Genomic DNA, 17,527 nt, shown 5'->3' with positions numbered 1-17,527 from the left:
TTGATAACAAACATTTTTTACACACACACACACACTCTGAGTGATTAGATTTTCAATTTTCTTTTCTAATACCTAGAACCAAAGATAGGTATTAACTGTTCTATAAAATGAAATGATGTACAGATCTTAAAATCAGACTTGCTTTTCAGTTAGAATGGAAACAAGTGCAGACGACAAAACCGCAAATGAATAACAGAAATAATTCACACCTCATCTTGGGGTTATCAAGTCACAAGCTGTTCAATTCACTTTGGAACTACATTACCATTTGGCTACCTTTGAATATAGTTATCTATGCTTCTTGATCTGTCAAGCTAATTTGAATTTATATAACATCAGTCACCAACGCTTATAACAGTATCATACTTTACAAATGTAGCATCAACTATTCCTTTGGAAAGCCCTCCTGTTACAAACATGTTGCTATAGAATAATTAAAGTCCTGCTATAAATGAGGCCTGACACTGGGAGCAATGTCTTTTTACCAGGGCAGATCTGGTTCAGGATTCACCAATGATCATGGGCACATATAAACCATCCCCTGATGTATTCTGTGCGTTAGGCAACCTTGTAGTGATTGAGATTTAATCTGTGTGAGACCACTCTTAAAGGCCAAATAAATTCATACTTATTTTTTTATTTACTAGAGTACAAATTATTATTTTCCATAGTTTACGTTGTTTTTTTTCAGTTTCAAATAGTATTCAGTTTCAAATTGTATTGGCATTAACTTATCAGTTTGTATTTCTATAACTGCTATATGAAATTGAAGTTTAATCTCTTGTGATTCTCCTGTATACAAACTGTACTGCAATTATTTTAAATAATTGAATTTTTCTGTTACTAAGGCAAAGGAAGAGACTGAGATAACAAATAATTATTAGCTTGTGTTAAATAATAAAAAAAAAAAAAAACAAAAACAAAAGAATACTCGATGTGCAGTTATGACTCTAAATGTTACAGCCAATTTTTTTTAAATAAAAGGTTGAATAATTTGTTGATACTGAGTATGCTGATCGTCTTGAGATATTATAAGTATGCAATCATTCAGAAATATCCGAAGAAAATACGAACCTATAGAGAATAAGTCCTTGAAAAGGTAAAAAATAATCCATTTTATAAGAAACAAGAGGAAACATAAAGCAACCAAAAACAATTGTATACTTAAAAAATAATATTGAAAGTAAATTAAATAAAATGCTTATTTATCCTTGTCTGGTTGATCCAGATGAAACCTCAGCATGTGACCATGACAGGGTTTTATTGAATCCCGAATCCCAATAACCAAATTTCACCAATATACGAGGGTTATTTTTTTCAAGGTCCGATCGGTCGCAAAATAAAAACCCACACAAAAATCGGATGAACCTTTGCGCATATATGTTGTGCAGCGTCTCTAGTATGGCCTTCAATCATGCTGCGTCACTTCATTTAGTTCTGAACATGCAGCTAGCACATAAACAAGTCTACAACAATAGCATCTCCCGCCAAGTGCGAAGTGCATGTGGTATTTCGATTTCTTCAGGCTGAGGGGTGTAATGCAGCTGAAATTCATAGATGAATAAGTAATGTGTACAGTGAAACTTCAATGAGTGACAGCAGAGTGCAACAATGGTGCAGGAACTTTAAAGCAGGACATGCAGATGTTCATGATGCAGGCGGTCAGGGAAGGAAGCGAGTGTCAACCGATGATCTTGTTGAGCGAGTGGATGAGGCAATTCGAGAAAATTGATTTGAGAAAGCATCAGTTCACAATTTCTGTACTGAGTGATTTGTTTCCTGAAATTTTAAGGTCAGCTCTCTACACCATTGTGAATGAGAGACTTCAGTACCGCCGCAAACTGTGTGCGAGATGGGTTCCCAAGATGCTGTCCGACCATCACAAAACAATGAGAATGGACGCCTCCCTAACGTTTCTCCAGCGCTACCACAATGAGGGAGATTTTTTTAACAAAATTGTCACAGGGGATGAGACATGGGTCCATTTCGAAACTGAAGAAACAAAAGAACAATCTAAACAGTGGATGCATTCTCATTCTCCCACTAAACCAAAGAAGTTCAAGCAAACCTTCTCCAACAGAAAGTGTATGGCTACTGTGTTCTGGGACCGGAATGGAGTTCTCTTGGTGGAATTCATGGAACGTGGCACGACCATCACTGCAGCCTCATACTGAGTGATTCTTCAACGTCTACGAAGGGCAATTCAGAATAAGCGGAGAGGAATGTTGTCATCAGGCATTGTCTTTCTCCATGACAATGCTCGGCCGCAACCTGAAGCTGTAACAAATAAGCTCCTGCAGCGTTTTCGTTGGGAAGTGTTTGATCACCCACCATACACCCTGGACTTGGCTCCATCCGATTTTCACCTCTTTGCTCATATGAAACGCTGGCTAGGAGGACAACATTTTGACACAGACATTGAGCTGCAGACCAGCGTAGAAACATGGCTGAAAACAAAGGCGGCTCCGTTCCATGATGAGGGTATAGGAAAGTTGGTACCACGCTACGTCAAATGTCTAAATTGGGGTGGCGACTATGTAGATAAATAGCGTAACTACGTAAGTACTTGTTATAAATAAAACATTTTTTATTTTCACTGTGGTTTTAATTTCGTGACTGATCGGACCATGAAAAAAAATAACCGTGTATATATACACACACACAATTAAAATTAATTAAAAGTAATATATAGCACTTCAACTAGTCCTGCAGAATTACTTAAGACCTTTTATAACAGTAAACAATGACTTCAGCAGGTGAAATCATCTATCACATCCATCAGCAATAAGCAAATCTGTTATTTCAACTGTGAATATTTGGCCCAGCCAATGTACAAGCTTGTGACGTCATGAGCAAACCACGTATTACTACTTGGCCTGAAAACATCAACTCCATGTATCAAATCGAAGTATTAATTATTATCATATTGTATCGGGGTAATAACTATCATATTTACATTTAGTAATTATAAACATATAACGTTTATTTGTACTAAATTATTAATTTTTAATAATAAACAGAAGCTTACTTGAATTTTCTTCATACATCTAACTCAGGCTTCTAGCAAATTCATCATCCTCTCTAAACAAATAACTATCACTGTCACTTTCATTTTCACTATAAGAGTCTACACGTATAATATAATGTTCTGTCATTTCATCTATCAGTGGTTCTCTTTTTTTTAATATTTTTTACCTTTTCACAATAGTTTCCAGTCATAAAATCATGGAATTAATTTTCTCTGTAGTTAATTTTTCAACATTTGTGAAAGAAAACGTGTTATGACTCGGCACATATCTTTTTATCGATCATTCATCATACCATGATCGTACCATCCATCGGATTCAAATCAGGATGGTACGGTGGGAGTCTAAGAACGTGATGCCTGTGTTTTTTTAAAAGTTCATCCAAGTGATATTTTTGTACTTTATTTTTATGTAACTTTACTAATTCATGTAACTGTGGTTTCAGCATTTTTGAACTATATGAAATATGGGTTTTCTCCAGCCAATTGGTCATATCTATTCTTCTGTAGTACAATTTGGCGCTTTATCAATATCTGTACTGTGATAAGGGACACTATCAACAACAATAACTACTACTACTACTACTATTGACATAGGTGAAAGATTTGGAATCAATTTTTCATGCACTCAATTCATGAAATTGTTTGTATTCATGTTGTCATGATAGTTGCAACTTTTCGAACTGGCTTTCCAAGTTAGTAATGCGTTCGGAATAAAACAGATTTCTCCTCTAGCATGAATTACTATTAGACAGTCAACTTTATTAATCAGCACATTAAAGTTCCTCAAAATACTATCAGCCCATGACTTGTTGAACAATGTAAACTTAAAACATATGTTTCAACCAAATAAACAATTGTAGCATTAGTTTGTCTGTACTTAGCCATTCCCTGCGAATATTCAATTGTCTTCCACCTGATATTGGATTTCTCAATTAAAAGTTTTCTGTTAATCAATAGATGACTAAAGTTCTTGCCTTATTTTTTTTAAGTAGGTAATTTATTCTTCCTTGAATGAAATTCATTAACTGTTCTTTTAACTACACCTAAATTAAAACTGTCCATCCAGTCCACTGACAGGTATTGAACATCATTTATACTCTTTTGGCGTGCTGAAAAAACACGATTAGGATGTTGATTGAAGAATCATGTCTTTTTTCTCTTCTAAGTTTTTGAACCTGTGTTCTTGATATCCCACAAGCAGGAGCAGTTCTTTCTTCGCATTTTTGAATGCCAATTATATGTTTGTCATCAGTTAATTCACCTATTTTTACAGCTTCTTTTTTCATAAAAATTATTGATAATTTCACATGCTTGACTCCTGTTTATTTTTCTCTTAACTATGGATTTAAATTCTGCCATAACAAACCGCACTAATAACACACGAACAAAAAATAATACCAGGTGTGTAAATATGAAACCGGAATTTTTGTATAGAAAATACACGTTTACTGTACAAAAACTATAAAAAATATTTTATTCTAAATATTGTCCATCACTAGCTATACATTTTTCCTATCTCTCTGACAATTTATGAATGCCACGCCAAAAAAACTGTTGCTCTTCTGAGGCAAACCAGTCATCGAGCCATTTTCACACATTTTCGTAAGTGAAGCGCTGCTCAGCAAGTGCATGTTCCATCAATGCAAATAATTAGTAATCGGACGAAGCAAAGTCTGATGAGTAAGCTGCATGCAAAAGTATTTCCCAACTGAATGCCTCAATAGTTTCCTTGACCAGTTTTGGTATGTGTGAGACGGTGCATTATCATGAAGCAAAATTACTGTGTTGTCTTTTTTGATATTCTGACGTAATGCTTGATTCAAATCTATCATTTGTTGTCAGTAGCATTCAATATTAATGGTTTTGCCAGGTTTTATTAGTTCATAATAGATCACACCCTTCTGATCCCAACAAACACAGAGCTTTGTCTTCTTTCCGTAGCGATTTGGCCTTGAAATCTACGTTGATGGTTTGGCTAGAGTTACCCATGATCTTTTACGCTTAGGATTCTCAAAATTTATCCACTTTTCATAATCTGTCACAGTTCAATGGAGAAATGACTTTCTTTTGTACCTGGTGAGCAGCATTTCGCAAATGATTTTTCAGTTTTCTCGCTGTCTTTCATTCAGTTCATGTGGAACTCATTTTCCCATCTTCTGGATCTTTCCTATGACTTTGAAACGTATGGAGACGACTTCTCATGTTACATTTAATTGATATGCAAGTTTTTGTTGCATTTGAGCATCATCCTTATCCAACAATGCTTGCAATTCCGCTGTCTTCAAACTTTTTCAGTGGTCTTCCACGTTCTTCATTTCTCATGTCAAAATCGCCACTTACAAATTTTTTAAACCACTCAAAGCACTGTGATTTACCAAGAGCATGCTCACCGTAAACTTTGACAAGCATTCGATGTGATTCTGCAGCAGTTTTCTTTAAATGGTAACAGAAAATCAATGCTGTCTGCAAATCATAATATGTAGGTACAAAACTTGATATGTTCACCACTAATTAAAACTATGCTTGTATAAAACTGGTATGTTATGAGTTGAAAATCTTTGTCGGCTGTCAAAGAAAGAAAATGGCACCAATGATGCGGTTTGACGATAACTACATTAACAGCTAGGGCCATCTATGGGCAAATTCTGGTTTTATATTTACACACCTGGAACATTACAAAAAATCTCCGAAAAACAATGAGTAATTGTAAAATAATAAGACCACACAAAAACTCTATCTGAATACCTTCACTGAACACAATGTAAATTGGACTAAGTTTATTTCTTTATACACACACTGTACTATGAATGACGAATCTAAATATAATCGTGACAAAAGACATCATTTGTAACAGCATGTATAAATCTTTATAGGCCTGTACATAATACCAATCAGAGCATTAGTCATTGGTTAAGGAATTGTTATTGTTTACAAGATTGAGTCATTGAGCATTTTTATACATGCAGTTAACTCAAGTGGAACGAACTGAACACACAACAACATAATGTATTATTTGTAAGTCGAAAAATGAAATAAAAGTAATTATGCACAAAAATAATGTTTTGGAAAACAGTAACATAAGATGTCAGCATGTGACATCACAAGCTCGCAGATTCACTGGGGCAACAACAGACTGTGTAAAAAAAAAAATTAACATTGAAAATTAAACAATCATTAATCATTTTTCTAATTAATAACTAATTAAATAATAAGAATAATTTAGTAACTTCAAAAGTAGTAGAAATTGTAGATTCATTTCTCATATTTTCTTTTGTCATTAATGATTTTGTGTGATTCAAAATTGTTGCCTGTGGTAAATCTAAACTGTCAGTTATTTAATAAATCTTCAGAAGCTTTGATACCTTAGTCCAAAAGAAATTTTATCATTATCATTGCATAACATTACTCACACTTCTTGCACTGATATTGTATCAGCGACTGAATAAATAAAGGGAGAGATGGACTGAGTAAGAATAATTGAAATTTTAAACATGTCTGAACTAGAAACAATAAATACAGGATTACAGAAATATTTTAACATGAAAGACAACAAAATTTTCACTGATATGTAATCCACACTTTTTAAGTAACTGTTTACTAATAAAAGTATATATTTTAAAAAAAATGCTAAATTTTTTGTAATTCATTTTGTTTGTCATCAGTCATCTAACATTTAATGTACTGTCCTTGTTTTGAAAGATTTCTTGATTAAACGTGTATCTTTATCTGTTTTACATTGTATAAAATTATGTATTCCCTTGTATAAAACATATTATGCAATATATCTTGACAGAATGGGTAGAACATACATTTTTTTGTACCTCTGAATATCTCTTGCATTTTTGTACTCTGAATATTTCTTGTATATGCTTGACTTGTCTACCAAGATTATTGTGTCAAAGTATATTGGAGCAATATATTTGGCTTACTGAATATAGAAACAGGATATTTGTTTATCTTGAGAACTGTTATGCCAATTTCAGAAGTAACTTGTGTCAAGTTACCTTCACTTTCAACCTTTTTTTTGGTTTTTACATTAAGTATCTTTAATGTTTAATTTTAATAAGAAATTTTCTATGAGCATTTCTAATTGACATCCAAAAAAAAACCTGAATTATCCATAAAATAAATGATTTGGTGCATGACTCTGGCTTATCAAAATAGCAAGCTGAACTTCTTGGCTCTAGATTATGAAAGTCTATTTACTGGCAGTTGAAATAAGCATTACATCCTTCAGAAAAATAAAAACATCTTTCTGTTTAATAAAATAAAGGGTTCTTTTTGCATAAATTTGGACATCAATGGATTAATAATAGTTATGAATAAATAAACCTACAAAATAGCTCTTTAAAAGTAGTTTCACTCCACAATAGGAATAACAAGCAATTTTATAAATTGCTTATAAAATTTCTATGAAAAAACACATGATAACATATTTGTCACTGAATGCAATTTTAAATATAAACAATTTAATTGGGAAGCAGATTTGAAGGTTACAGCTGTAGTAATGGACCTTAAAGGTGAGTTCACAAAATACTGTTGCCTTTTATGCTTACGGGGTAGCAGAGTAGCACATGATAAATTTTGCTGGGGTTTGAAAAACAATTTTTTAGGTCTGACATTATGGTGGCTGTCGCCCACGGTGTCAAGATAAATCCAACAATCAACAATACCTCATTTGTCAAAATCAGTCCAGCCATTTGGGCTCTTAGAGTCAAACTAACGAATATCTACAAATATAAGACTAGTGAGAATTGTTGGTTTTGCTGCAGTCAGGAATAAAAAAAAGACTGGCCAAAGGAAACTTATTTTAAACCAGATGAACAATCAAATGTCTTCTTGCCTCTCCTTGTTGAACCCAAATTCTTTTTCTTCTTCCCTTCGCATCAAGTTAGCATCTTTCAACATTTAAGAGAACTTTTTCCACAATTAAATGAAGCCAAACTTAAAGAAACTGGTCCTGTTATTAGAAAAGTGATTCAAGATCCTGCTTTTTAAGAAAAATTAAATGAAAACAAATTAGCAGCATGGAAATCATTTGTGAATATGAAAAAAGGATTTTTAGGTTAACAAAAAGAGAAAATTCCAAATCCCGTAGTGGAAAAGCTTCTTAAGTCTTACTGAGCTATGGAATGTCAAATGCCATTAAAAATGCATTTTCTACATCTACATATTGATTTCTGTAGGAAACCTTTGTGCAATTAATGATAAACGAGAGATCAAATACCAAGCTTTCTGGGACTCAACAATAATAGATGGCTACTGTAAAACAAACAACTTAATAGAATGTTTAACATCAATGGGTTGGTCTCTTTTTACATAGCCTAAAATATGCATATATAGCTGAATAAAATGTTATTTCATGATAATTAAAAAACTCTTAATATAAATGAGAGCTATGATTATAATTTTTTTATGTAAAATATTGTTCATAAAGAAAAAACTGCTAGCATTACAGCTTTCCTGCAATTAATTCTGAATTTTACAGTGCAAAATCAATTACAAATAGATAATCTCACTGATAATACACAATATGTTTTTTTTTTGTTTAAGAGAAGAGCTATCAATGATTAGGAAATAAGTCACATACTCCCTTGGCTTTTGTTTTAAAGGAAACATAAAATCATTAGGTTGATCAAATAAAAAATCGTTAACTATTATAGAAAAGGCTGTGAGAGACATACATAAGCTGTTAAGTGAAAGAATGGCTTTCACCTGAAGAAAGAATTGAGTTTGCAAAATAATGTCAAAACATTGTTTTTTTTCCATCTTATTTTCAAATAATGGTGGTTTCCTGTTACTAAAATGTTGATGCTAAATGCCTGACACAACTGAAGATTAGTTGACATTAATTTTTATATCTGTTCAATTTTGTTCACCAATTATTTATAATTTTTAAACAGATACTTTTAAGTTTTTCTTATTCACACATGTAAACCTAGAGATAATGGAAATTATAAAATAAAATATCTTTAAAAAATATTAAACAGAAATCAGTTTAAAAATATCTGTGTAAATATTGTTCTGATAAGTAAAAAATCAAATATAAAGCAACTAACTTAAAAATAAATATCATACCTGTTGTCGAATGTTACTGATTAATGAGTTCTGACAATAAAGATTTTCGTCAGTTTGACCAGATAATCCAGCAAATGCTGAACAAATGAGATTTTCATTACTTCTTCTAGCAATAAATGTTTCCAATGCAGGATTTTTGCTATCATCTAAAATTTAACAATTTAAAATAAATTTTATAACAAAATATATAACTAAGATTAAATAATTGAACAATAATGACACTTTTGATAAATAATTAATCCGGAATTACAAGTTGCTAGCTACTAGCAAAAGCTTTTTTCAACAATAAAATTATTTGTTAATTTTTATATTTTGAGTAATATAAAATACAAGTGTAAATCAAATATAAATGGGATTTTTGTTCCTGAATGTCTACAGTTAGTAGGACTAGGCCTGCGCTTGTAGAATTTTTTTGATTTCTTTCACGATACCATACAGACATTATTGCATTAATGAGGTAAATTTTTGTGGTACAATTCATTTTTGAGAGTTTTTTGATTATAGCCCAAATTGTTTTAATTAGGTTTAAGTCTGGGGAATTGCCTGGCAACTGTAGCACTTCAATGTCTAATTCTTTGAAACATTTTTCCACTATTTTAGCAGTATGACATGGCACCAAATTCTTGTTGGAACACTACGTTAATTTGTGGAAATCTATTTTAAAGCTGTGTCACAACCTTTTCCTTTAGAATCTTGATCAATCCATCACTTTTCAACATACCATCACTGAAAGTAATAAACAAGGGGCTTAAAAAGTGAAAAATCCCCAAAACATTTTTTTCTGGGGATGTTTAACTAATAGTTGGATATGAGTTGGTGATATATTTTCATCTGATACTTTTTTAATGTAAGGAACCATTTGCCCCTAATAAGACTTATCAGAAAACATAAGATTTTTCCAGTCTTCTTTGGTCCAGTTAGGATGTGCTTTCGCCCACAAGGGCCATTTTTTTGTATATTACTAATGTTAAAAACTGCTTCTTAGCTGGCCATTGAGTCTTCTATCTAGCTGCAAGAAGTCAGTGTCTAACAGTTGTCATGTGCAAATGTTCCACTGGCTGCTAATTTTTTTATTTAAGTCCACAGCAGATAATTTTGGATAAAGTTTATTTTTTTTCACTAGTAAATGAGTTTTCTCCTATGTTGGAGTAGTTTCTCTTTTGCAGTCACACTTGTGTTTTCTTTGAGGTGAAAAGGGACCGGTTTCTTTAAATTGTTATAAATTAGGATTTACTGTGTCTAAACAACCCACTCAGAAGCTGTTTGTCTTTTGTCATACTGGTATGCTCAGAAAGTGAAACAATCTTCAAAAAATTTCTTGAATTTATGACATTTATTATATATTCAAGACACACAGAACAAAAAATAAGAAAATATGAATTTGTAATAAAAAATGAAATAAACTTTCACAAAACACTATTTACAATATGAAAACTGCTAAAAAGCCGAAGAACAATAACTTCAAATTACAAAGATAACATATAGAATGGGTATGGTTAAGTAGTGTAGCCACAACACAGAAATAAACACATTTCCTGTGTTTGGATTAATTTGCATACTATTGTGTATATGTATACGAGTTGTATAATTATACATAAAGTATTTCATATGAGTAAAATTTTCAATAGTTTCTAATAAATTAAACAATAATGACTGCAATAACTAGTATCTTTTATAATAAAACTGAGAAACTTAAAAGATTAAGTTGTTACCAACTAAAACCACTATTCAACCTCTCAAAGATTAAAAAATTATTCTGTTACTACCTCAGACATATTTGGACCTGCACTTTAACAAGGAAAAAATAAAACAATATATGAATAAATGTTGATTCTAAATAGGAATATGGAATTGGAAGCCAATTTCCAGTGCTAACTGGTACACAAACAGGCTGGCTTCCAAACCTCTTGTTATTTGCTGATCAACAACAGCACCTAATAATTATTATCAATGATAACATCCATCCATTTATTCCTATGATGTTTCATTTTTTTCCATAAATGTCCCTTTCTAAATTCTTAAAATTTCCTTGTTACATACACTTTCCCAACGCGTACTCGCCAACTTTTCTTTCAGCTATTAAGGATTTAAAAGTATTCATCTATAATTCATGAGTTTCTATTTCATTTTTTGTACCCTTCTTCAGTTATCTACTTCCGTAAATGATTTTAAGATTCTTTTTATAATTTCTCTCATGATGATTGATTTCATGATCTCACTGATTTCTAGTAAGCTAAAATCTGACATTTCCATAGTCCTTATTTTACTTTATGTACATTTAAATTCTAATCTTATAAATCATAGTTAAAATAACACCAAATAATGTTTCTTTTGGTCAGACTACATGTTGATATGTTTAGCAGATAAAGACTAGCTCTTCATAATATTAGAAAAACCTTTGATGATTTTTTTCTTATCAATAGTCAACCAAGTGGTTTGACACACTTCATTATTTCTTCCTACATGCCAGTCTCTTAGAACATACGCGAAACATTAAACAGCCTCAATGACCTACTTCATACTTAATATGACTTGAATAATAAGATTCACAATCTTTATATCTTTCTCTTTCAAAATTCAGTTACAAACTTATTTTTTCTTAAATCAATCTTAAAACCTCTTCAATTCCATTATACTCTACCACCTTATTTTCAAAATTCTCATACAACACCCATTTCAAAAGTGCCAATTCTTTGTTTTTCTATTTGACCACTTTATATTGGTATAAAGCACTAGGCTTCAAATAAATATTTAAAAATGTTTTTCTAATTCCCGTTTCAGTATCTGGTACCAGCAGTTTACCTTTTCACATGTACGTTCTTTTGTCTTGTGCCATCTTTACTTTGTCTATACTTTATAATTTCATTACCTACACCTGAAAACTCTACAAAAAAAAAACACAATTCCTTAAAAACTAAATAAGTATTATTTCTGTCTGATGTCTTGGAAAATGAATATTAAAAGAAACTACTAAAAATTTCCACTTAAAAATTAAACACTTACGTATAGATTTTAATTCTTCAAGACTATATGCTCCTTCAATTACTTTTCCAGATAATGGTAACTTATTGTCTTCTCCCATACTGCCTACTACATGTTTAGCAAATCCTTCAAAATAGCATCTATAAACTGTTTTAACATCATCATTGTAGCTTTCCAAAGCCTAAAACAGTTTCACAATTCATTATTGAAACAGTCAAACACCACATTACAGTATACTCTTGGAGTTGGGGAAAAGATTTTTTAATTTAAATATTAATTAATTAATTAGATTTATTAATTAACCTCTGATTGTAACAATTTTTGAATTAAAATGAAAACTACATATAATTCTATTTCATTAATAACTTCTGACATTTTTTGTATTATAATTGAATTATTTATGAATTGTTAAATTTCTTTTTACAATTAGAGGTTAATAATTATTAATAAATCAATATATTTAGATTAAAAAAAAAAGGTTAAAAAGAATATATATGTATGAAGTCAGATTCGAACTGATGTGCCTTCCCCTTGTAAGATCCAAATATTTCATTAATTAAACTTTTATTTAGCTACAACTGTGGAAATGATGAAAATAAGTACCACTTACGATATATCGTTAAAAAGCTTTCAATGAGGGCTTATTACTATAGTTAAGAAAAAGTCCAAAATCTAAACGTTTAAAAATTAAAACCCTACTTTATTTAGTGGTCTGACTATACACTTTTTTGTCCCTTTCAATTGCAATCAAAAGGGGAGATGCACAACTAGATGTTACAACAGATCTAAATACAAAATACATATGTACAGAGGTCATGTCAAAACTAGTCAAAATGGGGATTCAAGGATGGTCAAAATGGATATTTCTGTTGAAATCTGAAATGTTTCATGATTACAATACTTCCTTTACTTTGTTCAAGGAAATAAATAGAAGGTACTTTAATAATGAAGCAAGATACAGCTTAAAAAAAGGAAAAATATATATTAATTTTTTGGGGTGGGATGAATATTAAATATTTTTTTGTAATTTGTGATCTTCCCAAAAAAACTTCAACTTTTGTAAGAAAACTTTTTTGCTTAGTGCCCCACTAAAATTTGAAATTTTACTTTGGCTGCATCAGCCCTACTGCTGTTTCCAACTTTTATAAAAATTTAATATATTCTTTACACCTGAAGGTAGTACTGGTCTACCAGGTTTGAAGAAAACTGTTCAATGGGGGTCCAGAGTTAAAAGACCAAATACAGGCCAAATGTACATACGCTCAAACAATCATATGACAAAAATAGCTTTGGACTTGGGAGTATTGGAATAAAATTTCCCCCTCCGCAGATTACATACAATTTATTTAAATTAATAATTTTTGGTTAAAACATTTTTTTAAATGTCTCCTTAAGACGCAAAACTTAAAAAATACACAATTAAAAAAAAAATTTTTTTCAATCTATATATTTTCTCATAATAAGTATAACAATAAATATTGTTAAGTATATCACTATAACTGGGAAAGTAATTCATTGGAAATTCTAAATAAATTTCAATTAACACATATAGAAAAAAATGTTTATTCTTGCATCAAATAAAAAAGCAACTGGCCTAGATACTATGTATTTTATATATAAGTGAACATTCTATCCTATATGTACCAACTTTTATGCGTTATTAACTTCAGTTTTAAAACTGGAAAATGTGAGTCAGAATTAAAGAACTATGTTATGATTCCAATGAAAAAAAGAAGATACATTAATAATGAATAATTTCAGGCATAATTCTATTGTGAACCGGTAGTTGCAAAAATAATTGAAACTTATGAGAGCAAGATTAGTAAATTTCTTAAATAAAATACAATTCTTTAGCACCAAAGAGTTAGATTTTAAAAAACGTAACTGTTAATAGCGTACAACTAGGTATGCTTTCAAGAATATAAACAGTGCAGGAATTGGATGAATTACTTTAAAGTAGTTTCAATCATATTTTGAAGAAAGATATCAATGCATAAAAGTAGTGATTAGTTTAAGTAACTGGATACAATTATGCATCTAAGCTATATAAAAAATGGTTATCAGCAATCTTGTTTATAATATTTATCAACATTTTTCAAATTTAAATTTTTAAGGCAACCTTGTTTCTTTTGCAGACAATATATCAATAACATAGTGACAATAATGGGTTTAAAACCTGGATAGAAAGGATCAGGTATGAAAAAGAATTTATGTTTTAAATTTTAACCGATACGAAATAAAAATTCAAAAAATGTTGTATTTAAAATCACCCCATTTTGGAAACACATTTATCCCATTTGTCTAGAAGTTTTTTATGCTTTCACTATAAAAAGAAGAGGACCATGAGCCAGTTGTGCACAGAAGCTTCTATCTCTACTTCATCTGCTTAACACTGCCTTCCCAATTCTTGTTTCAGTGATTCAAACATGTGGAAATCACAAAGCACTAGGTCTGAGCTGGGCAGCAGATATCCGGTAGAACCTAGAACACTTCTTATAATTTTTTAAGTGTTTAGTTTGCCGTGTGTAGTTTGGCACTGTCACGGAGGAAAATGATGTCTCTGATACTGAGACATCATTTTCCTCCGTGACAGTGCTTTTATCATTGTCCTTTGGACAGATAAAAAGTCTTGACTTATTCAAGAAGTGGTAGCAGGATATTGTATTAATTCTTCTTTGTTCATGGAGAAAATCCAGAAGAAGAAGAAGCCTTCTGAGTCTTAGAAAATTGTGCAGCCTCTCTTTATTTTGCCATTCCATGCTTGCCTGCTTGCAGTGATATATTCAGGCCTTGGAGGTGAATTTGCAGTCTAAAAAAAATTCCCCTTGGTTTTAATGATCTAGAAGCTTGTGCATCATGAGGATGAGCATTTTTTCATCAGAGAGAAGGTGCAAGACTCAAGTTCACATTTTGCTATGCCCAAGCTCATAATGAATGATTTTCTGGATATTGTAACTGATTTCAAGTTGAAAAATTTCACCAGTCTTGTATGACACTCAGTCTCTATAAATCACAAAAGTATCTAAAAAGGCAGCGATCATGGCTATCAACCCTCTCCTGTCCTTCAGTTTTATGGCAAAAAAAAAAACACAAAAGAGTGGATTACCCAAACAAGTTGTGTATTCTTCAGAGAATTTCTGCCAGCTGTACCCCCTCCTCTCCTTCGTCAGAAATGTGATTATAATCCATTGCACAAGGGAAGGATACATCTCCTCCTTCTTGCCCATTCTGCTATGGACTGGTCTACAGATTTGGTAATGCTATCATGCTAAAGACCCACCACACCTCAAAGTTGCACTGTCCTACTCAATTTCCATCCCTAGCTTGGGATGAAATTCACATTTATAATTGACTCATTCTCATAAATTCTATATAGATTTATGCATAATATTAAATAATCATATGGACTTCACATTACACAAATTACATAAATTGTTCAAAGAATGTCACCTGCAAAAAAAAAAGCTTACAATGCAAAACATTCTCAATTAAAATACAGTGTCAATATTTAAAATAGCACCTTAAGTATTTGGGATTAGCTCAAAAATTAATTAAAGGAAGCAGAGAATATAAAAAATATTCTCTGTGATTTCCTTAAAATTCTGTCACCAGTCTTTAGAAAATTATATATTTCTTTGAAGCATAAAAATTATTTTCAATCAATGTAAAGGATACATTTTCAACTTACAAGAGTAGGGTGAAAAGTTCCAGGCCTGGATAAAAAAACATTTTTCTGGGTACATTTTGATTTATTTTTTAATAGAAATAAGTGTATAGACCATTAAGGTCTATAAACCTAGCACAGCGCTCCACAAGAGCGCTTACGCCAGTTTGGTATGTCGATTCATCAAATTTCTTAACCATCTATGGTAATAATAACTTCATTATTGGTCAAAATCTCTTCACTCCGAGCCTTTTTTTTATGTTCAGATCAGGTGTTTGGGCAATTCAAACTATAATTTGTTGATTTTTGTCATTACAATGACTGATTTGCAAGTTAAGAGTATTGTCTTGATGGAAAAGCAATTTTTTTGGCAAATGTAGTCATTTTTCCTTAATTTTATCGCAGGGATGCTGCAACAGGGTCGCATAAATTTACCATTTATTCTTTCACCCTTTTTAAGATAATCAATGAAAATTAATCCCCGTGCAACCCCAAAAAACATTGCCATAACTTTGTTAAATTAGTCAATTTCTGGTTTTAGTTGGAGCAGGTTGACCTTTTTCAACCCATTTTTTGATTGATGTTTTGTCTCTGGGATGTTGTAGTGACGAACTCAAGTCTCATCAACTGTCACAAATCAATGTAAAGATTCCTCTGGATTGTGCCAAAAGAGCTCGAGAAAATCACTTGAAATGTCTTTACAGCAATGTTTTTGGTTAGGTAACCAAACATGGTACCTATCTAGCGCACAGCTTGTTCACACCTAAATGTTTGTGTAAAATAAATGCCTAAAGACACGCATTCTGTTGACATGCCTAAAGACTGATAAGATATTCACTAACATTAGTTAATCTGCCAAAATGATTTTATGCACTTTTTCTATCATTTCAAGTGTAGTCACTTTAGAAGGGCGCCCACTGCATGTTTCACATTTTAAACTGTGTCTACTGTTTAATTGATTTATTTAGTGGAGAAGGGTCTCCCAAGTCATATCAAGCTCTTCTTTAATTTCCTTTGCACTTAAGCCTTTCAGAAAAAAGTATCTAATCAATGCACAATTTTCCAGTTTATCCATTTTCCAAAAAAATTCCCTAATTTTACACTTTGGTGATTGTATATCATAAATACTATATAGTAAGTAATGCAGAAACTTTTACTCTTAAAGTAAACTAATGAAGAATGGAATCATGCGACACCATCAAGAAGTTAAGCACACTAATGCCATCTCAGTGTGAGATCTAGAACTTTTCATCTTACTCTCATATATGTATATACATAAATACAACAGGCAGAATGTACAGTTTGACAAAATTTGGATACCAACAATAAATAGGGAAATAGTTAGGAAATCTTTTGTGTATGTGGGACTGAATCTATTCTGTATTGGAACTGAAGCTATACATTAAGAAAGGTTAGCTGAATTAGTTAATTAAAAAAAAATGTTTATCAAAATGGTAAATGAATGCTAATGAAGATATATAATATTCAAGAGTGAATAAAAGAATTATAGATATAAAAACTTCATACATCACTACATTTATTTTTAAAATTGAAATGAATCATTTTCAATTAATGCAAAATAAAGTTTATGTATATTTAATTCATGCTAAAATACAACTAAAGCATACTGCTAAAGTATCTATTACTTAGAAAAATAACAAATGAATAGGTCAGTGATTCTCAACCTTTTCAGCACCACAAGCCCAAACTGTAAAAAAATATGAATATTTAGCAACCCCATAACCCTAAGCCAATGAAACCTAGTTAAAACGCAT

At 31.4% G+C, this 17,527-nt stretch overlaps 1 protein-coding gene across 6 annotated transcripts in view; it reads right to left on the bottom strand.

Moving 5' to 3' along the window:
• Positions 1 to 17,527, bottom strand: part of LOC142326028 (putative ATP-dependent RNA helicase DDX60) — an 83,412-nt gene that overhangs the window by 18,537 nt on the left and 47,348 nt on the right. For all 6 annotated transcript variants that reach the window (XM_075368112.1, XM_075368107.1, XM_075368108.1 and 3 more), the window contains exons 7-8: positions 12,110 to 12,269; positions 9,107 to 9,252 (exon numbers count right to left, since the gene is read on the bottom strand). In XM_075368112.1, the coding sequence (XP_075224227.1) occupies positions 9,107 to 9,252; positions 12,110 to 12,269 (306 nt within the window). The remainder of the gene's footprint in view (positions 1 to 9,106; positions 9,253 to 12,109; positions 12,270 to 17,527) is intronic.

The sequence above is a fragment of the Lycorma delicatula genome, chromosome 6 (assembly GCF_047948215.1).
Source record: "Lycorma delicatula isolate Av1 chromosome 6, ASM4794821v1, whole genome shotgun sequence".
NCBI classification, from domain to species: Eukaryota; Metazoa; Arthropoda; class Insecta; order Hemiptera; family Fulgoridae; genus Lycorma; species Lycorma delicatula.
This window is presented reverse-complemented; position numbering and strand designations above follow the sequence as displayed.